Source organism: Mastomys coucha, unplaced genomic scaffold (genome assembly GCF_008632895.1).
Source record: "Mastomys coucha isolate ucsf_1 unplaced genomic scaffold, UCSF_Mcou_1 pScaffold21, whole genome shotgun sequence".
NCBI classification, from domain to species: Eukaryota; Metazoa; Chordata; class Mammalia; order Rodentia; family Muridae; genus Mastomys; species Mastomys coucha.
The window spans coordinates 107,951,813-107,973,492 of NW_022196904.1; the positions used below are offsets into that span (position 1 = coordinate 107,951,813).

The 21,680-nt window shown below is 50.6% G+C and overlaps 1 protein-coding gene and 1 long non-coding RNA gene across 3 annotated transcripts; one reads left to right on the forward strand and one right to left on the reverse strand.

The window, feature by feature from the left end:
• On the reverse strand, positions 1–20,475 carry Gprc5b (G protein-coupled receptor class C group 5 member B). 2 transcript variants are annotated; one of them, XM_031388058.1, is made up of 4 exons: positions 20,299–20,475; positions 8,531–9,561; positions 1,371–1,522; positions 1–68 (listed from the first exon to the last, which is right to left on the reverse strand). In XM_031388058.1, exons 2-4 carry the CDS (start codon positions 9,558–9,560, stop codon positions 24–26), a joined length of 1,227 nt encoding a protein of 408 aa, XP_031243918.1. In that variant the 5' UTR covers position 9,561; positions 20,299–20,475; the 3' UTR covers positions 1–23. The 2 variants fall into 2 exon arrangements, with proteins under 2 accessions (XP_031243918.1, XP_031243917.1); XM_031388057.1 differs by lacking the exon at positions 20,299–20,475 and adding an exon at positions 9,793–9,978.
• LOC116102862 lies at positions 7,223–7,658 on the forward strand. Its single transcript, XR_004123309.1, has 2 exons — positions 7,223–7,381; positions 7,511–7,658. It is a non-coding gene; the product is annotated as an uncharacterized LOC116102862 (long non-coding RNA).
• Positions 20,476–21,680: the final 1,205 nt, after the last annotated feature.

Below are 21,680 nucleotides of genomic sequence, written 5' to 3' on the forward strand. Positions count from 1 at the left end.
TATTCTCTGGAACTTAAGGTCTTTCACCAATGTTGTCTTCCCGTGTGAGATGGCGGAGCAGTTGGGATCTGGAATAACATAAGGACAGGACTGAGAATTCTGCAAAGTCAATGGTAGGAACTGATGCATCAATCTCCCTATTACTGCCTTGGGGGTGGGGGAGTCTGTGTCTTCCCAGAAATGTAGTACTGGAGGTTCATGTCACCCACCTGAAGGGACATCCACCTTGCTCAGAAACTCAGTACTTTGAAGAGATGAGGATGGGACTCCCTGGGCAAGCTAGGCACATGTCCTGACACTGAGCTTCACCCTGAGCCCCTAGAGTGTCACCTGGTCAGTCTTCTGTTTTCTTCCCCACACTGGCCTTGAAGGAACAAGGAGGATGTAGGAATGATGGACAGACTGCCTTTATCATGGCACATGGTTGACCCCTCTGGAGGCCAGTGGTCACAAGTAAAGACAGGCTTTTCTTGGCCCCCAGGACAAAGAAACAGCCCAGGAGGTGGTAGGAAGATTTAAGAACACAAAGCCGTGTTTCTATTTGCCTTATAGCTTGTTCAAAGCAAAGTGAATCAGAGTCTAGCAGAGCCTTCACAGGACAGACAAACCAAAACCCCCCTCCTTTTCCCCAGGGTTCAAAGACCATCCTTGATAGTCTATTTAAAAACAAAAAAGGCTCAGGTTGAGTTATGGAATTGGCACAAAATAAGGAATGGAAATCAAATGTATACATGTGAACTGGCTCATGCATTGTTTCTGAGAAGCACAGAGCTATGTCTGGAAGGTGGATGTAGAAATGAGAGCCTCTTTGGATTTGCCGGAATAGAAACCAAGTCATTCCAACAGAGGCAAAAAGCAAAAGCTAACACTTTCTGCTGCAGGCCTGTTTGGCGACAGATAAGTACGGCTGCTTTGGTGCTTGAAGGATTCAACTTCAGTTTCTTAGGATGTCTCTTAGGGAATTGGGGTGGGGCACCTGGTACCCAGCTGGGGGTTAGGTAGGTACTGGATGGAGTGGGGACCAGGGGTCTTGAGCTAGGGTGGACGTCAGCAAGGCTGAGAGTGTCCTCACAGAAAGCTTTTCCTTAGAGTCACCTCCCTGGGAGAGGGTTGGAGTGCTGTGCTTAGGGAGGAAAATTCATCAGGTGAAGAGCCCCAAGCAGTAGGTAGACATCTATAGATGGCTTTCTTAGTATGGGTGAGTTTTCCTTATGACTGGGGGGCGGGGGGACAGACAAAAATGGAAGGCAAGCATGCATGGAGCTGCAGTGAGCAGCCCAGAGAAGCAGCCTCCAGGTGTTCCCAGCTGAAGCTGCCCCACATTGGATGCTCTTAGGCCTCCTGCCCGGATGTCAGATTTTGATACTTACAGTCCCTCCATTGAGCACAACGGCCATCTCGGTCGGCTGATACACGTTGCTTCTGAACGGTGCACTGGGCCGGCTTCCCAAGCTGTTGGGCTTCCTTCCCAGGCTGCTGGATCTTTGCTCCAAGCTTCCATTGGAAAAGCCCACTCGTAGAGCTGAGGAAGGAGTTCCCAGGATGACAACACCAGAGAGAGAGAGTGGAGGGGAGAAGGGAAGAGAGGGGAGGGGAACAGAGGGATGAGGGGGAGGGAGGGAGGGAGGAAGAGGGGGAGGGAGAGAATTTTGTTTTTCTGAAGCAACCAGCTCCTCCCCCTGGGTACCTCTATCCACCCACCACAGTGGCTCCTCCCCTTTGTCACAAGCCTGATTCAAAACAAAAGTCACAAAGGGGCTTTGTTCTCAGTCAGCTTGGAGACTGATCCAGCTTCAGAAGGGTTGGGAACTTTCTGAAGTCCTGCTTCCCCCAAACAGCTGCAGCCAGGCTGGGTGACAGTTACCTCTGGGCTGTCAGGTCTCTTTCCATAAGATTCCTTTACCTCACTGTAGAACAGCACTGTAGAACAGTACAGGTCTGTATTCACCATATCAGTCAAAAGCCATCACTATTTCTGGATGCTGAAGAGCTGGAGACCGCTAAATACATGCACAGGATAGTGACTGTCAACACTGGGAAATGACTCTCTCGCTTGGGTTATTCCCAAACAGTAATAAGGATCCGCAGCAATGGTGGCAAAATGGGTGAACACACCACCTCTGAATGTGGGCACAGGTGTTCCTGAGTTACTAGCCTTTTCAAAGACAGCATCTAAGGTAGCCCAGACTGGCCGTAGTTAGACTCCTGGTCCTCCTGTTGCCACATGCCAAATGTTGGGATCCACATCAAGCATTCTGTGTTGTGTGTGCATGCATATGCACACTGCCCCGCCCACGTTTGTTTATCTGTATGTCTGTGCATGTGTGTCTAATGTCTCTGTCTGTCTCTCTCTCTGTGTGTATGTGTGTGAGTATGTGCAGACGCAGAAGTCAAAGAGGGTGTTGGAGCTGCCAAGCTGCCCGATGTGGATACTGGGAACTGAACTCAGATCCTCAGAAGAGCATCAATTCTCTTAACAACCCTGTAGCCCCTATCTTGGTTTTAGACAGCGTCTCATTGCCTAGGCTGGCTGGACAGAGAATGCCGGGGATCCATTAGTCTCCACCTCCCCAGCTCCAGAATCACAAGTGAGCATCACATACTGGTTCTGGGGATAAAACTCCAATCCTCCTGCTTGTACAGCAAGCATTTTACCAACTGAGCCATCCCCCCAGACCTATGTTTCTGTACTTTTAAAAGATTTAGTTTCTTTTTAAATAAAGAAAAAAAAAACAACTTGAAAAGATATGGAAAATTCAAGTACAGTTTCTGAGTGACAGGAGACAGCCTGTGAGGGTTTCTCACATCATGCCAAGCTAGAATCCAGAAAGTGAAGGCTGTTAGTGCTGCATGGGGCAGGTGGGGGATTTCGGGGACGATGCAACCGTTTTGTGTGATACTTCAAGGTGGATACAGGTCACACTGCTTTTGTCAAAACCCACCAAAATGATGCGGTCAAATTAAAATATGGTCTTTGGCTCCGTGGCAGAGCATTAGCCTAGCACCCCTGAGGCCTAAGGCTCCACCCTCGGCATCCCACCAAGCAAATGGAGATCTTAACTGTAAGATGACATCTGCAGTTTCAGTGGAGGAAGTACTAATGTTGCTTGGCTAAAGATAGGATTTACTTAAAAGTCTTCCCTGAGGGAATACAGGGAGACAGCTTGGGAACTGTGCAGCCAACCTGGAGGCAAGAATCAGAATGACCTTAGACCTCGGTTCTGAGTAAATCGACATAGGGTTAGTTTTCACAGCCTCGCAGGTGCTTTTTTTTTTTTTTTTTTTTTTTAAACAAGAAAAAAAGGTTAAGTACTATGGTCAAGGTCACACAGCTAGCAGAGTCCTCACTGGAAGCCTGGCAGAGACAGGCTGCTCCTAACCACCACACGCTCTGCTGTTAACCATTACAGTTAGGTATGTCAAAGCAAGTTGTGTTAAGTGACACTAGAGATAGGCTCATCATAGACTGGACCAAAGAAACTGCAGGACAGATGCAGGAAACCTTTCTTGCTTTGGTATCTCCAAGGCTTGAGCAGCTGCTTCTGCTGAGTGAGGGCATGTTCCTGCCTGAGAAGCAGCACAGGAAGCAGGGACAGGCACACAGACTTGGTAGGGTCATCAGCTTCTCTCTCTATACGGAGCCCAGCCCAGGTCTGGGACTCTGCTTCCAAACACACCCTTTTCCTAGATACGGAACGAAGCTCTCTTGCTACCCATGGGCCTCAGGTCCCTCTTGGTTGCAGGCTATTTGTGGATCTCTGAGCATAGCTTTGGCATTCTAGACCCTCAGCATGGGCCCAGAGTCCAGCTTATGACAGGCTGACCATTGGGAGTATTTCATCTTAGAGAACACACTGGTTCAAGGATGATATTCAGAATGGGATTTTCTCAAGCCTTCTGGAAAGAATTTTCTCCTACTGGGATTCTGTGCAAGTGGGGACCATAATACCTCCACCAAGAGATGAGGAGTTGAGTCTACTCATCCCTTGAGTCTCTTGAATCTAGACCTTCTTGAAGCCTGCTACCTAGGGCGTTTGGAATTCACATTTATTTGTTTGAATAATTTAGCATTCAAATTCTATTTTCTTTTTTAAAATTGCTAGTAACGATTTCAGAGGCCTTTGCCTAAAATCAGACATGACTATCCAACCCGCAGCAGAGGTGAAGGGCAGAAAGCGTTATTCCTAAGTGGGTGCCTGGAGGCATCCACTCATTGGTCAAATGCCAACTTTCTCTGGGTGGGTCCTGCAAGTGAGGCCAAGTTAGCCATGCCTTCTCCCCCCAGGCTTCACTCAGGGTCTCTAGCAGTAAAGAAAAATGTCTAAGTAGCCTTTGGCCTTAACGAGATCTTAGAGCCCAGGATCCATAATGAAAGAGGGAACACATGTTCCTTCGAAAGGTGCATGTTTCGTATGCCTTGTTAGCACTTTGTAAGATGTGATCTGAGGTGTGAGATCTCTGGGTGCATTTGAATCTCTTAGCACTTACCTCATGCCCTTTTGATACTATAAAGGAGCACAGTCTGGCTAAGCATATATATGTGGGGCTCTCAGTGATTGCAAGATATATCAGGGGTGAAGCCACTGCAGCTTCCTAGAGCCACAGTACAGCCTGGAGAATACGCCCTCCATCTCATGACACCTTAGGGGACCCCTGGCATGGGAAGAGAACTCCAGAAGCTGGCCGGAAGTCTCCAGTGCAGGAAGGACATGATCACTGTGGCTCGTGGGCACTAGGCACACTAAGGATAAGGTCCCTCATGGGGCCGGTTTCCTAAAATACAAACTGGCTAAGGGAGCATGAAAGGTGCCAACAGCTGCTCCTACTGTGGCAAAGGAGTGTGCCCAGATGGTCCTTGGCCAGTGAGGCAAGGGTTTCTAGAATAAAGGCCAGCCCAGCCAGAATGTTCTCTGTGTGAGCTTTGTCTGAGGGCTGCTGCCCTGCCTGGTCTCAAGTGGTTTTGGTGGGTATATATTTTTGATAGACTAAAAGATGCTTTTTTAAAAAAGGAGGAAAAAGTGTTGATGGTAAAGGTTGTTAGGGATGTAGCTCAGTGACCCAGCATGCACTAGGCTCCAGGTCCCATCCTGAGCACTACAATCGAGCAAACAAGACCATCTTGTCTTAAAAAAAAAAAAAAAAAAAAAGTCTGACAACACCCAAGGTTGCTGAAGATTTAGGTAGGGACTTGCAATGCAGCCACACAGTGGGCACTCAGCCTACCTTTCTGGGGTGCTACCTAGCATGACATGTCACGATTTAAAATGCAGATTATTTAACTCGTATCTAGGACATCTTTTTCAAGGAGCTAGTGGACCACAAAGCAGAAAGATGAATGGATAAGAGTGCTCATTGCGGCACAGTTTATCATGGGAAGCCTGAGGCAAGCTGAGCCCCGGCTGAGGACCAGAAAAATAAATGCCGGTGCCTGATGGAAAATTCCACAGCATACCCAGGGTACCACAGCTCTTCATCCCCTGACCCAGGAGAGGCCTCCATCACTGATTTAAGCACATGGTGGGCCAGTGCCTGGACCCAAGGTTTCCACCCAGAAAACACCTTAGGATCGCTTGGAGAGCTTATAAATTATACAGACCCCAGACTCAGACTCACACAGGGGCCCTGGGAGGGGACAGGGAAGATATTGTTTTTCCTAAGTGGTAGCCCAGATGACTCTAATGGAGAGACAAGTGAAGGACCACTCTGCCTTAGCTCCGTCTTGTTTTTTTGTTTGTTTGTTTGTTTTGTTTTGGAGACAGGGTAGCACTTGGCCTCTTCACATCTGTTTCCAAACAGATCTCAAGAGCTATTGTATAACTTAGGAGAGAGTAGCCAAAAAAGGCTCCGAATGCCACTCGGCATATTTGTTGCAGTTGCTGTTGTTATTTGTAGCTGCTGTCAGGAGTTGCGTGTCTTGCTGTTGTGTCCCAGGCTAGCTTTGAACCCACACTCCTCCTGTCTCTTCTCTCTCTGTGAGTCCTGGGACTACGGGCATGTGCTCTCACACCCCGATATCATTACTTTTAAAACACCACTGCTTGGGTGTTTCTGACCTTCCAGTTTCCAGTTTTACTGCAAGGACATCAAATCATTCCATTTAACCACTGGTTCTTAACTCTCTTCATGTGTGTGTGTGTGTGTGTGTGTGTGTGTGTGTGTGTGTGTGTGTGTGTGTCATAGGTACTTTTAGAATCAGACGGAGTGAGGGACCAGTCCCCCAGGAGACACACATGTACACCAGTACACAAACACTTTTGTTTCCTCCACTTCCAAGGTTCACGGGGAGTCCAGGGCCTCAGAGAGGCCCCTCCAGGAGGAGTTGGCAAGGAGAGGTGGCTCTACCCGGACCAGTCAGGCCCCTCCTCTGTCATCACAGCTCCTGAGGAGGCCTCTAGGCTCCCAATGGTGACCTCTAACTTGACTGTGCCTTCTCATGTCCCCAGCTGGGCTGGCACTGAGTCCTTACCAACATCTCCACGGACACAGGCATCTGGCCTGGAACTTTATGTAAGAAGAGAGCAACTTGGATTGCAGCCACACTGGGACTTTCCCCTCTGTCCAGAGGCGGACTTCTGGCACCCTCTCAGGGTGCTGAGGAAGCTGACTCCATTTAGGTATGACAGGGATATGGGTGGCTCTATAGAAAGTGAGGGCTCAACATGCTTCCTCGCCTATGGGGGGGGGGCCGAGCAGGCTGTACCCTAGGCTTCCGTGCTCAACCCTGCAAAACTGTAAAGCAACCAGCTCCTGCACACAGCTCACATTTGCGCCTGGCAACTGGATCGATGGTTGCTGCTAAAGAGAAATGATACTAACTTTCTGTCTGCCACGGGCCACATTCCAGCTGTATGTCCTCAGGAAAATGCATTTTTTTGAGCCTTAGCTTACACCGATCCATCATGAAGAAGGGGGCCAACTTCACAGGGTAACGTTGGGACTGATAAACTGGTACAGGCCGAAGGCAGATTAACGCTGGCACAAAGTTAGTGCTCAACATGTAACCATAACAGGTGGTCAGTGCCCATCCAGGATTGAGGTTCCATATTCTTGACAGGCCCCTTAGGTGTCTTTGGGAAATTGAGAATGGTCCTTTAAGCTCAGATGTGGGCCCCAGCCAGCTTTCTTTAATGCCCTAAGGGGCACCTATCCAGCGTCAACAGTAGGGCCTTAGAGGTGCTGGTGACCACATTCCTTCCATCCTACTGTGACCTCACCCCTGAGCAAAAACAGGTAGCCTTGGCCACCCAGATGTCACCCCAGCTGCTACTAATTTGGCTTTCTCCTCCAAACCCAGAAGAGTTTGTGACCATTTAACCAAGGTAAAGAAGTTGGTGATGAAGAGGGAGGTTAAGCGTGCATGAGAGCAAAGCCTTCAGTCATGGTGAGCCATTTGGGGATCTATTGTACATACATCCACAGAGGGTCTCTGCAGGACTGGGCCTGGCAGTAGTAGAGAACAGTTTATAAATGTAACTATTTCTGACAACCTGTCTCTGTGCTCTCCTTGCAGGGACCACCACTCAAGAAAACTACTATCTCTGGGTGTCTCACATCCCACTTTTAAGAGACCTCAGCCAAGACCTACAAGCTCCTTGCTCAGTGCCACCAGGGTCTGGTCCCCATTGCATTACTTCCTATAACATGTCTTTACATAGTATGCACTCCTGTTGTTTTTAGTTTACAAAGGAGGAAAAATGAGGCTTAGAGAGATCGTGTAATCTACTCCAAAGCCACGCAGCATGAAGTGAGAGGGAGAGGCAGGGTTTAAACCCGGACCTTGGGACCCAGTTTGAACAATACTGATGACTGAGGTGGAGGAGGGTGGGAGCTTCGTTTGTCATGGTGGACCCTGTACACCTACACACAGGGCAGGCTGCAAACTCAATGTCTACTGGGAGCTAGGGACCTAATGTTGGAGGATCCGCAGGGAGTGGTAGAGTGTAAAGCAGAAGGTGTGCTTCCAACCACAGCATGAGGGAGGCAAGAGGTCTGGCCCTCAAGTGAGATCCAGAAAACTGCAGCCACATTCGTAGGCTGACTCAACGTTGTTAGACCCAATGGGTACAGTGTGTGTGTGCATGCAGGCAAGAGGTCTACTTTAGATATTGTCTCTTAGAAACCATCCCTTGTTTTCTGAGATCCTAGGGTCTGGGACTCACAGATTAGGCTAAATGGCTGTCCAGCAAGCCTTTGGGTCTGCCTGCAGTCCCTCAACACTGGGATTCTAAGCATGTGCCACTACACCTGGCTTTTCTCTGGGTCCTAGAGAGTGATCTCAAGCCTCTTGCTTACATTTTACCTCTGATAGCATTTTGCCAACTGAGCCATCTCCCCATCTCCACTCTTCGGATTTTTATAACAAATCAGTTGGCAATTAGCATGAGGAAAAGGATACATTAATATATCTCTGAGCCAGTATTAGCAGGGGGGCCGTTCAAGGTTGTGGAGTCTGTTGCTGAGCCTGGGAGCATCTGCCCCTGCTGGAGAGGCTTCTCAGGGACTGCCTCAGACCAGACAGTGGTTGCTTTACCTGCATTATGTTCATCCATTGAGAAGGCCTTGTTCTCCATGTAGGCCCGTGGCAGGTGCATTTCCTCCTCAAATGCTGTCTCCCGCATCCTGGGCTGTGAAGTGTCGAAGTAGTTGGGTGGGTTCTCCTGCAGGGGTGGGAGAAGGGTGTAGTGGATCTCCGGAATGGCATGGAAGATGACAAAGACCCATCCGCTGGCTGCCAGTGTAATGGCCAAGGTGGGGTCGCTCCAGGCCTCTCCCTGCTTAATTAACGAGTTGCCGAAGAGGTACATGGTCATCCAGACCACCCAGATGAGCACAGAGAGGAAGGTAGTGACGAGGATGAAGACTCCGTTCACCTTCCACCGTTTGAACTTGCCACACAGCGTGAAGAGGGACTGGGCCAGGGTGATGGCCAACAGCACCATGTCATAGATGAGCGCCATCACAAAATCCATGGGCTCATAGGCGCAGGCTGGCTTCGTGTCACGCAACACAGTCAGCACCAGCCACTCAGTGGCAATGATGACCTGCACCAGCATCAGGCACAGTGCCAGGCTCACCAGCTGCCAGCTGGCTGGGCTTGTGCCCTGGCGCACCAGCCTCCGTACCCGCCACGCCTGGCTCAGCAGGCAGGAAAAGCAGAGTGCGAAGAGGACACCCCAGAGGAATCGTCGGATGGAGCAGATTGTCTCGTCCATTTGGATGATGAAGGCAAACGTCAGGCCAAAGAGGCCCAGGGTCCCCAGCAGGAAGAGGAAATGGAGGCACACAGGCCGCTTCCTCTCCTTGTCCTTGATGAAGGGCAGTCTCACCAGGAGAATGAGCATCAGAAGCAGTGTGATCAGGGCCCCCGCCCCGGCCACTGCCTCCACCACGATGCCCCAGATGGCGTCCAGGTCGCACAGGGACACGTACTGAGGAAGAAGGTCCAGCCCACAGCCCCGAGACGTGCTGGCGTTCTCTGAAGCCACGGAGGCAATCACCAGGAGCAGGGGCAAGGGAAACACTTGATGGGTTCTCATCTTTCTCTCTGACACCAGGAACATTCTAGAAAATGGGGACAATCGGGGAGAAAGCTCAATCCGTTGTAAGGCCCCACTCTCCTGAGGACTTGCCTGTTTTGAAACCTGCCAGCCCTCATGGCTCCAGTATTGACTTTCTCCAGGCCCTGTGGACCTTCACCCACACACTCCATCACCCACTTGAACCCTGGCACAGATTAGAAACCATGAACCACCATCAGCAGTGGATGAGGGGGCCTATGGGAGGGAGACTCACCTCTCTCTACCGCTTTGTAGTCTGTACATCTGGCATCTTAAAGTAAGGGAACAAAGGAAATTTTAAAGAGACAACCACCAGACAGGCACTCAGCTGGGGCAAATCCCTCTCTCTCAATCTTCTTTCTCCTTTAATCTTCAAAGGCTAATGGGAAATATTTACTGACCACTTTCTCTAAGCAAAAAAACTGGGCTCAGCCAGTCCTCACTCGTCATGCCCTATGATGTTGCAGGTCCTATTGTGACCTTCATTTTTAGGTGACAAAACAGGGCCTTCAGGATGTGACACTGGCCTCAGGTCACACAACCACATTCAGGAGACACCCTTCTCAGCAGAGGGAGAAACCTCCCAGCATTAACACATGGTACACTCAGTGTGGTTCCCAACTAAGTCTGCTATACCTATGTGTTCCACCAAGGCTGGATGAAGACTACTCAAGGAAAAGATTCTGTCTGTTCTGAACATACACAGACATCTTTGTGGTTGTTACCTGGACATTGCATGATAAGGCTTGACATTGTATTGGGTATTGTAAGTGATCCATGGGGCGTGAGCATAGGTTATGTGTGACTATATTGCCTTTTACAGATGGGCCTGGAGCATCAGCTGGATCCTAGCACTGAGGCTGTTGGTATCCAAGGGAATCCTGGAGCATTTCCTGTGGATCTACCTGTACATCCAGAAAGAATTTTCATCTCTGTCTCCCACAGACATCCCATCTTCCCCTTCCAAAGATTTCCTAAGGCTCCATTCTCTCCAACTCACCTGTTGTCCTTTCTCCAGGAGGCCTGAGAGTTTAAGTTGCCACACAGTCTCATGTGCTCTAGAGGCTCAGTGACAGCCCTCACCCAGTCTCCTCCTCTCCTGCTAGAACACACCCCTATTCTTATCATTTTTTTCTACTTTTATAGTTAAGCCTAGGACTTCATGCATGCTACATCCCTGACCCCTTTAAATTATTTTTTTAAATTTTAATTTTGAGATAGAGTTATACTACTTTACTCCAGCTGGCCTTAAACTCATCTTGGCCCAGGCAGGCCTTGCACTGGTGACTTTCCTGCCTCAGCCTCTTGAGCAGCAGGACCGGGAGGCTAGTGTCAACAGGCTAGCTATGCCCGTAAAGATGCCCACCCCCCAGGCCTGCCCCAGAGCCATGAGGTCAGACTCTGCCAAGGTCGGCGCAGCTCCCACAGGCCTACAGGCAGGATCTTGTGGGCTGAGCTCTAATCAAGTCTGCCTTTTTTTTTTTATCTACTTTGTTTCTTTTCTCCTTCCCTTTCTCCTCTCCTCTCTTCCCTGCAGAGACAGTATCTTTTACTCATCAGCCCATCCAGCTTTCCCAATCTTGTTACATCAGGCAGCTGAAACTGTCTCTCTCTTTTTTTTTTTTTTGAGAGGTTGGGGTGTCCTAAGCACAGTGGGATGCATCTCCACAACCCTGCTTCTGTATATTGCCAAATTATTCCCTGGGTGAGGGGCACAAAATCCCCCCGACAAAGGATTTTCTGGTAAAGACCAGTCTTAGTACACAGCACCTGGCCCAAGGCAGCCACTTAGGAAATCTCTACCGAACAAGAGACTCTTGCATCTAGACAGCCCTTTATCCCACCATCTCCAGTTCCTTGCTTTTGAAAGGGACCAGACCTTCAAGAAGCCGCAGCCTGCACAGCTGTGCCCCATGCCCATTATTAGTCATATTAAGCTAGCTTGGGGGTCTTAATTCCACCTATGTGAGGTCAGTAACCAGCCACCCTCCCCACAGCACAGCACCAGGCATCCCTGGGGCTTCTGTTAAGTAAATGCAGTATCGACCACCTCTCTCTCTCTTCCTCTCCTTTACAGAGATCCCTTGTGCATCTCGGATCCTGCCTCGACCTCCAGGCCATCGACTGCATGCATTATTGATGTGCAGAAGATGGCTGGTGGTGTGGGGTGGTCTGCTGTGTTCACAGAGAAAAGGCATGCTACAAACAGGAGGTACTAGGGGAAGAGGAGCTACTTAAACAAGACCCCCACCTAGGCAAATATAGGGGTGGGGATGCATCCTACATATTGACCATTGGCTCATAGTCTAGTCATAATAGTGCCATGGAGTCTCCATCAGGGACACCCTGTACAGTCATTTACTTAACTAATTCACTGTGTCCTGTGCATTGATCCCTTGAACCCCATCACAGTAAAATACTTCTCTTCATGTTTCTAAACTGTACTGGAGGCTGGCAACTGGGGTAAAGGTACTTGCTCCCAAGCCTGACAACCTAAGTTAGATCCCTGAGACTCACACAGTAGAAAGAAAAGAACCAACACCTGTAATTTCTGTGTATATGCTGCACATGTGCACACCCCAAGGAACATGGCTGCAATGGTGCCCTTTGGAGAGACGTCCTTCTGAACAGAACCCACCTGTCAGGCCTGGAAAACATACTAGGAAACAAAATTAAGAACTAGATGGGATGGAACAAGCTGCCATTGGTCCACAGCAAGGTGGAGGGGGTCCTGGTGAGTCTCCTTTTGAAGAGTCATCAGTGGTAAACTTCAATAAAGTGAGTTCTCAGCCACACACTTCAGTCTACTTTATACCCAATTTCACCTTCCCCGGGGGTGAGGGAATGATGTTCGGGAAGATGCTTCCAGAATCTGGATCTCTCGCCTGGGCACCCTTGGACTGTGGATCTCTGCCAGAGGCAATTCTGAATGTCACAACTGGAGAGGGTACAGAGCATCTTCTGAATAAAGACTAGGCCTACAGTGAGAATGCAGTCACCCCCCAACAAAGTGACACAGCTCAGTGAGTCCATGGGACTGAGGCTGAGGAAGGCTGCTTAGATAGCAAAGTCAGAACTGGTGAGAGACACCAGGAAGCCCACCAGGTCTTGGCTGGACCCGGACCTTGCTACCCATCCTTGCAAGAACTTGGCATCTCTTAGCTGTGTTCGGCCACTCTCTCAGGTGAAGCTCCTTCTCAAGTGCCTTGGCTGTAAACTGCTCTTCTCTCTCTCTCTCTCTCTCTCTCTCTCTCTCTCTCTCTCTCTCTCTCTCTCTCTCTCTCTCTCCCCCCCCCTCCCTGCTTCGCCTGTCCACCCGACCCTGAAATGAGCAGCACCAAGATGACACCCTCACTTCTGAAACTGTGCAGTGTCCTCACATGCAGAGTTTTCATTTCCTTTCGGACACAGGAAGTGGACCCTCTCATGCTCTCCATTTCCATGGCCACAGGTAAAGCCCTTTTCTCCTTCCAGGGCAGCTATGAGTTTTGATGCAGCCTCTGATTCTCTGATTTCCGGAATGAGCTCCCAGTTTCTCTTTGGAGAGTCATCTCAAGCCCTCGCTCCCAGCTGGGGGTCTGGTATGAGTTAAGTGAGAAAGTCCTTAGCTGGTGGAGCTACTGTCAAGACCAAGAGACCTTTAGAAGGTGGGGCTTGATGGGTGGAAGTAGGTCACCTTTGATAATTGATGACCTGGCTTTTAGATCCAGCAGCAGAGTCCTGGTCTATGGCCATGTGAATAACTGATGCCATATGCTGCCACTGCCATGCCATCCTGCCACGATGAAATTTCAAAAAACCGTGAACCAAAATGTCCCTTTCATCTTGTTTTGATCAGTTATTTTGTGTGTCAAGAAATGTAGCTGTGATGGGTAATATTAACTTGATAAGCTCTAGACTCACGTAGGAGACAAGCCCTGGTATGACTATGAGGAATTGATTATCTGGATTAGGTTTACTGAGCTGGGTACACCCACACTAAAAGTAGACTGCATTGTTCACTGGGCTGGAGTCCTAGACTGCATAAGGAGACGATGAGCTGAGTACTACCATTCATTTCTCCTGCCTCCTGATTGTGGATTCAATGTGACCAGCTGCCCCAAAATCCTACAGCCTTGATGCCTCTGTCTTGATCAATTATAACCCCCAACTTTGACCTGAAATAAACCTTTTTTCTCTCTAGTTCTTTTGCCAGACTCTGTTCTTCACAGCAACAAGAAAAGGAACAAGAATTGTAGCTAATGCAGCATCTGGGTCAGGATTGGCCAATCTGGACATTGTCCTATTCTTTGGCTAAAGTGATTGGTTCACAAATAGGCACATGGCTTGAAATAGACCAGTGAATTAGCAGGAGGATTTGAGCTGTTTGAGAGTGAGGTTGACTGGGAGGCAACAGCTAGGGGATGGATCTGAGTTCTAATCCAGTGAAAGACAGCTGGATTCACCAGCACCCAGTGAACTACATTGTTTGAATGAAACCAGTTTGATCTGGGTTTCTGTCACTTGCCAACAAGTTCTCAAAAACCTAGAGCAATGGCCTCTTTTTGCCCCATATCTAGGCATATAGATGAAACCAGGCATAGTCCGACAACACAGAAGATTGCTCAGTTGTCTCAAGGGGGTCACTCTTTGTCTCTAAGGATGATTGTGGGGTGTGACCACCTAATTCCACAGATGTATGGGGTGGGGAAGGTTACACTGAAGCCAAAGCCACTCGCTCACCTAGGGCTTCTAGGGGGTCTTATTTCTGACACATTGACAACTACAGTAACTGCTTCCCAGGATTCTAGACACATATTATAGTTACATCTAAGAATCTGCCTAAGGGAACAAGATATGGTGGTACAGGCCTGTAATCCTGGTATTTAGGAGGTTAGAGAGAGGATCATAGCCAGCCTGGGCTACATGATAAATTCTAGTCCAGCCTGAGCTACCAGCATTGAGAAACCTTAACTCAAAAACCAAATAAACAGAGAGAATCTACAGAACAACCTAGAGGCTGTCTCATTTCATAGAGATAAAGCTGTGCAGAACAGGGAGAGGAGCCACTTGACCAAGGTCACACGCTGCCAGAGGAGCCGTGCCCGAGGCAAACAAGTGTCTTTATTGTTGCTGGGCTTTCTCTTGACCCGGACTTGTAGGAGAGTCACTGGTGACTTTTGTGGAGGAGGCCTTCCCTGCCCCCACTACACATTATGCCAGTACTTTTGACTCCTGACTCTGTTGTATGGTTCTCGTGTGTGTGTGTGTGTGTGTGTGTGTGTGTGTGTGTGTGTGTGTGTACTGTTGTCTTCACCCAAGCAGACACCTCTGGCCAGAGGTTAACTTTGGATGGCTTCTTTTATGATCAGCCACATTTTTTTGAGACGGGGACCTCTCACTGAGCCTGGATCTCAAGAGTCCATTCTACTAGACTGTTCCAGTAAGCTTCTGTGTGTCTCTGACCCCCAGCACTGGAGTGAGAGATGTTGATGGCCACAGGGATCCCGAACTCAGGTCCTCTTGCTTGCATTTTACCTCCAGCTCAGTTTCCCCTTATTCACCTTTTGGTGTGTTCACCTCGAACTCCAACCCCCCACACACCCTCCCAGCAGCCCAGGCTCTCATCTGTTTTGCTCTGGCCCTCAGATGCTGCTGAAAGAATGAAATTTCTCTTACAGGCTCTCGTGGCCTTTAAAGGTGCATGCCAGTGTGTATCATTTCCTTCTGTAAAAGAGGAACACTGAGAAGCTTAACTCGGGCTTTGACTGCTGCAGGCCTTCAGGCCACACTCAGGCGCAGACATCTGTCCGTCTGTCCTTCTATCTGTCTGAATGAGGACATGTAGAGCAGGAGCTCTGGTCAGTCCCTACCCCTTCCACTCTAAATGCCCTTCTTCAGGTAAACCCTTCCTTTCAATCAGCCACCTGCTGCCTCTCACCTCCAAGAACATCATGTGGGACAATACCAGATTAGAGGTTCCAAGGCAGCCTCGAGGCAGGGCTGCCTGGGAATGAATACATGGCAACAAACCATGGGGTGAGGGCAGCGGCTCCTCAAACAGAGTAAAGAATAAATGGGAATGAATGCGCAAGCGAAGGCTCACATACTAATTACCTCTGCTGACAGCCAGGCGCTCAGAAACGTGTGACTCACTCGGATGTTCTTAAATATACTGTGAAACACATACACCCACCTTCCACACACACACACACACACACACACACACACACACACACACACACACACACTGTCTACAGAAGAGCCAGAAGCCCCCAGCAGGTGGAAAAATGGTTTCCCCTACCACTCTAAGTCCTGGCTCCACAGAGTCTGTGGAGGACACTGTAGGACCTTATTTGTGTGAGCTGGACAAACACTGCTTCTCCTAGCCTGAGTCTTCCCCAAGCACTTCAGAGTCAGATCCCCCAGTTTCAGATCCTACCTTGGGGCTAGGGAGTAGTCTAGCATGCACACTGTCCAGCAGGTGGTGGGTCCTAATCCCAGCCCAGGGCACTTGCTAGCACACTCCAACTCTGAGCTGCTGACCTAACCTTTCTAGCTTCAGTTTCCTTAGTGGCAAAGTGAGGGTAAGAAGAGCACCCACGTCACGGGATTGTGGTGAGGGTGGAGGTAAACTATCGGAAGTGAGATGGTGCCATTCACCTGTAATCCTAGCGTTTGAGAAGCTAAGGCAGGAGGATCTCAAGCTTGAGCCCAGGCTCGAACAGGAGGTGGGGGCTGTGGAGTGGTCAAGTGGATAAAGTGTTTGCCACGCAAATGTGACAAGCAGAGTTCAGATCCCCAGCATTCAACGAAAAGTTGTGCTTCAGTATTGGCCAGCCTGTCATCCCAAGTGCCAGGAGGTGGAGATGGGTTACCTGGGGCAAGCTGCCTAGCTAGACTAGCTGAATTGGCATGTTCAGGGTTTAGTAAGTGACCCTGCCTCAATAAATAAAGTAACAAAAAAAATCTACAATACCCAGTGTCAACTTCTGGCCCTCCATATGTGCATACATCCCATTTGTACTCATAGCCATAAGCAAACATGAGTACACACACACACACACACACACACACACACACACACAGTGTAGGACACTAGTTAATGTAAAGAAATGTAAAAGATTGGTTAATGTTCCACTGTCTGCTGGGGTAAGTTCTGCCATGGATTTCCTAGGAGGGGCTGTTGCCATGGAGATGATGGTGAGGGGCTCTCCCATCTGTTTATTTATCACTGGTTTCTAGCCTCTCCCATCAGAAGCCACGGACAACAGGTCCTGGGGCCGTCAGGAAGGAGATGAGCCTTCCGATGGGAACAGGAGCCCTGAGTTTGAGCCTCACTGTCAAGATTGAACGCAGGCCAGTGACTCTGAAACCAGCCATGGCTAGTAGGTAGCCAGAGCCAAAGCTGCTGGAGACCACACACTGGGCCTTCTCCTGGGAGGTAGGATCCCCTCCCTCTGGTCCTACCATAGGAGTGGAAAAACAAAATGTCCCAAATTGCCCTGAAACCCATCTGACCAGGCTCAACCCTTGGCTACCAATAGGGTTCCAAAGAGACCATTCTTCCTGCTATGCCAGGCAGGCAGAATCTGAACCAGAGTATAGGTGGGGGCCCGGGTAGGGGGCAGGGCAAGTTTTCCCAGCCACAGTATACTTCGTGGTTGAGGACCCAACTGAATGAATACCTGCCACAGTTTACACTCTCCTCAGACCCCAAGGTCTCAACAGGAGGGCAGTCCAATAGAACTGTGTGACCTTGGTGTCCCTTAAGCTCCCTGAACCTCAGCCCTTAAGCTTCCTTCCTCTGTAAGGTGGAGTTAACTGGGCTACCAGCATGAGGTCCATGTGGAAAGCCCTTTGCACAGAGGGAGCAGGGGTGCTAGCTGGCTAAGAGGACACTCAAGAGTCCCATTGTCCTGCTGGGACCATGAAGGCAATGAGGACAAGCCACCTGGCTAGTGGCTTCACGGAATCTACAGACCAGATTAGGAATGCATTTTCCCCAGCTTCTGACCCCAGGGCCTTTGCACCCCACTGCACCCCAGTCCTGGCCCCATGTCTGGCAGAAGTCCAAGTTGGGACTGGAAGCCAGTCTCTCTTGAACCCCCCCCCCCCCAGCATCACACTCAGTCTTCCTCCCATGGAACCTGGGTGTGTATCCTGCTTGGCTAGTTTAAACCGTTACAAGGTTTCCTGACATTAAATTCTTTCCCAGACTCAAAATGTCTCTGCTTCCCTCTGATAGTTTTTTTTTTCAAGTTACAAAGTGTCATCATCTTCATTGCCTTCTGCCGACTAGACACTGGCCTCTTTGGGGCTCTCAACTTTACAAACCCCTTTTAGGTTAGTAACTTAGTACTGCAAGAACATCAGCTGTACGAGCCATGAATATGCAAAGCAGCTGTGGGGCCTGTAAATAAAAGCAATCATTTAAATGCAAATTGCAGCTTAGGCTGCCTGAACCTCAGTCTAGGAGCCTTCTCTTGGTGCAGTTCTGAGGCAAGAGCGTGACTAACTGGGGATCCCCAGCAAGCTCAATGTTAAAACAGAGGTCTTGGACCCCGGGTGGGTGCTCCCTAGGGTAGATAAGAACTGTCTAGAAGCAGGAGGTGGATCTTAAAAATTCCAAGCCACTCCTTCAATTAGCTCACGTGGCTCTCTGGGGCATAAAGCAGTACCCAAGGCTGGCTCCATAGCCCAGACTCCCTGCACCACAGCATCCCTTCAAGCAGAGAGAAGGGAGCTGCTGTCAGTCTGTCTCCTTCTGGAGGTCAACGAAGCTTTTACAATCACACCCTGGTGGCCTCCAGAACCTTCCAAGGGTTCAGTGGCCCCTAATGAAATAAATCCTAAATATCTTTCTATGGCTCCAAAGACCAAGATCTGTCCAGTGCCTCCTGTCCCCTTTCTCCTAGCCCCAAATCCACCCATGCACTCTGGCTACAATGACCTTTGTGTCCCTTTCCTCCGAGCTTATTTCCCATCTCCAACCTTCTCCAGCCTGGATGCCCTCCTCCCTCTCAAATCGCCCTCTCAGTGGAGACCCCCCTCTTGCTGGGTCCACTCAAAAGTGCCATTCCCCACAAGTCCTGGTCACTCTATTTTCCAGGCAGCCCTGTCCCAGCAGGTGTAGTACGAGGTGGTATTTGCTCCATTAGAGTTTCCTCATCTACTTCTCTTCACACTTCCGTGTCCCCTCCCCCACCAAATCTGGACCTTCTCATTTTATACAAGGTATTTCCTTAGTACTCGGTTACGTGTCCACCACATGAGTTGAAAACCAACAAATCAACAACACAGTAAAGATTAGAGTCTATCTTTATAAAGAAAGCCCTCTTCTTGGCTTTCTGGGCCCCAAACTTTAACTCCTTCCCATCCCATCTTCCCCTCTTCCCACCCAGCTTTTTAGACTTAGAAGGGATCAGGGAAACACTGTTCACAGCCCAGATAGAAAACTAGCCCGGAGGAGGGTTTCCAAACAACAGATGCCAATTTGCATTCTATTTACATTTCATTTGCATGCAGTTTAACTCCAAGTGCGGTTATTCCCAAAGCTCTGAGTGCCCAGCGAAGAAACTTAGGAAGTAACGTTCTCAGATGCTGTGTCTGCGGGGTATGCTTGGCCTCTTCTGCATTCTCTTTGTGGGCATCCCCGGAGCTTTCTGGACGCTGCTCAGGTGCCCCCACCCCAGCGCAGTCGGGCGGCCGATGCGGCGCGTGTGCTGGGGCCCCAGGCGGGGACGGTGGTGCCCGCCACACTCCCGGGGCCTTTGTCCCTCTTCCAAAGAGCCGCCCCCTTGGCGAACAGAAGAAGAAGCGGGGAACTGGCTAGGCCTGGGTCTGACGGAGCAAAAACAGGGGGGATGAACCCTCTGTTCTGGGGGTGTCCTATGGGGCAAGGTCGGTGGTGGGACGATCCAAAACTGTTTAATCAGCTACCTCCAGCCAAGGAGGGATTCAGGATCCTTGTCTGTGCTCATCTCTCCCACCGGGTCCATGAAATGTGTGGGGTCCTTTGGGGCTTCGAGCCCCAGTCCCCTAGAAAGAGGGGACGATGCGCTGGGTAGCCCTTACCCCTAGCCTGGCTGCTTCCTTCAGAGGCCCAAGTGCCCTCGCCTGGGATAGAAATTCTTCCCCTTCACCTTAAGCAGCAGCCCCTAGATTTCCAGCCCACGATTTGTCCCCCAGCTTCAGATTTCCTCCCTGTGGGGCCCACCCTCTCCCGCCTTTTTCCAAGAGTGCGTGGCCACTGCGGGTTGCAAGCTGGATCCCCCCCAGACCCTGCGGCAGGTGAGGTTTCACCTCTCCAAAGGCCGGCCCTTGCCCCAGGCCATGTCTGCGTAGTTCAGGACCAGCACCCTGGCTGCCCTCGCACCCCACCAATCGCCAGAACCTGCCTGCGACGTCCCTCACAGGGGTCACTAGCATAGGGTCGGATTCCCCTTTATCCCCAGATGCCTGTAGTCTGTCCTCACCCCGGACCATACCCAGAGCCTTGGCTTCTACCTGGTTCCTGGATTCTCCACCAGATAAAGGTTCTCAAACCCCTGCCCTCGGTCGGTCCTCTGCGGCTCCTCTCCCGCCGCACTGTGGCACCCCTCACTCGAACCCCACGGCTTCTCCTGCAGATGGACCCCGAGGAGGGAGAACAGAAAAAGCACGAGCCAGGATCCGCTCCGGATCTTCCCAAATCCACGGCGGGAAAAGTTTCTGGGGTCCCTGCGGCGCCCTCCCCGTGCCCGGGCTGGCTGATACTCACCGACCCTCGCGTCCCCGCAGCGCCGACGCTCCTGCTGGCCCTGGGCCCGAGTCACATCTCTGCAGCGCGCCCGCGGCCCCCGCTCCGCGCACGCCCGCCAGTCGAGCCCGCCTCACTGCATCGCCCTTCCAAGCTGCGGCCGCGCGAGGCGCCCCCTGGCCCGGCCCGCGCTGCAGCAGCCGCGGCCCCGCCCCTCCGATAGGCCCCGCCCCGCCAAGCCCCGCCCCGGCCGGGTCTGCGGCTCTGCTCAACCCAGGACCCGAGCCGCCACTGGCCAGCAAACCCCAGGCGCCAGGCTCGTTCAGAGCGCTAAGATGCCTTTCTCACTCAAACCTCCGGTGCCCCAAATTCGAGGACATCTCCTCTTCCCTATTAAGAGTCCAGACGCACAGTTGCTCAGATTGATCTGTTTGTAGAAACATCCTCAGCCACATACGACGCTCTATTCCCACGGGGCTCCTAGAGGGGCAGCAGGTCCTGGACTCAGACAAGGTCCCGCTACCTGCGTTCTAAAATCACCAGAGCCTCGCTGTGATGCACTTGAAGCAGAGCCCCGCTGAGCACATTCCCTGCGGTCTTCCACCCCGCTCCAGCCCGCCCTTTTCTCTTTAAGCACATTGAACCCAGCACGGGTATCTTTGGCTATCCCAAACGTGAACGTCACCGCGGTGACCTCCTCACGTTGGTCCGTGTGCGCGATCGCCACCATCTCTTAACACGTCATTCATATGGGCACACATCCGCCACTCTCTTGGGCTCACATACCCAGACTGGCTGTGCGCTGCACTGACGCTCAGGGCACAGATTCTGCAGGTGACCACAGCGCGGGCATCGGACATACATGCTGGAGGGGTCTAGGACATTCCTCACCTGGCTGTCTGAGGTCAACATTATCTAGGCTAGGCTTAGGGAGACTGCGCTTCGGCTTCCCCTCTAGCAAGCTGTCAGTCTCAGGTTGTCCCTCACCTTTTCTTAGTCTCTGAAAGTCCTTTTTATCTCTTTCTTCAAGTCGGTTTTCTCCGGGTCAGGCCACATAGAGAGCTTGGCTATGCGTCTCTGTGAAAAAAAAAATTTAAAGGACACATGTAAGGGACGTGCTCCTAGGACACAGCCCTTCCCCATGTTTGCGAAGGTGTCCCTGCGCCAGAAACAGGGCTTGGTACACAGTAGGCGTTCATTAAATGTTTTGCAGGACAAGGTCTTTCCAAAGCCAGTACTGGTCAGACTGAGGAAGTGGAACGTGGATGGGCACTGTCCCCTGGTGGTGGTTTGTGGAATTGACGTCGACCGCTTCCTAGGTCTTCAGGACCTCAACTGTATAACCCAGACTGTTTTAAAATGTGCCCACTGGTGTACACCTGGAACACATTGTAAAGCTGTCC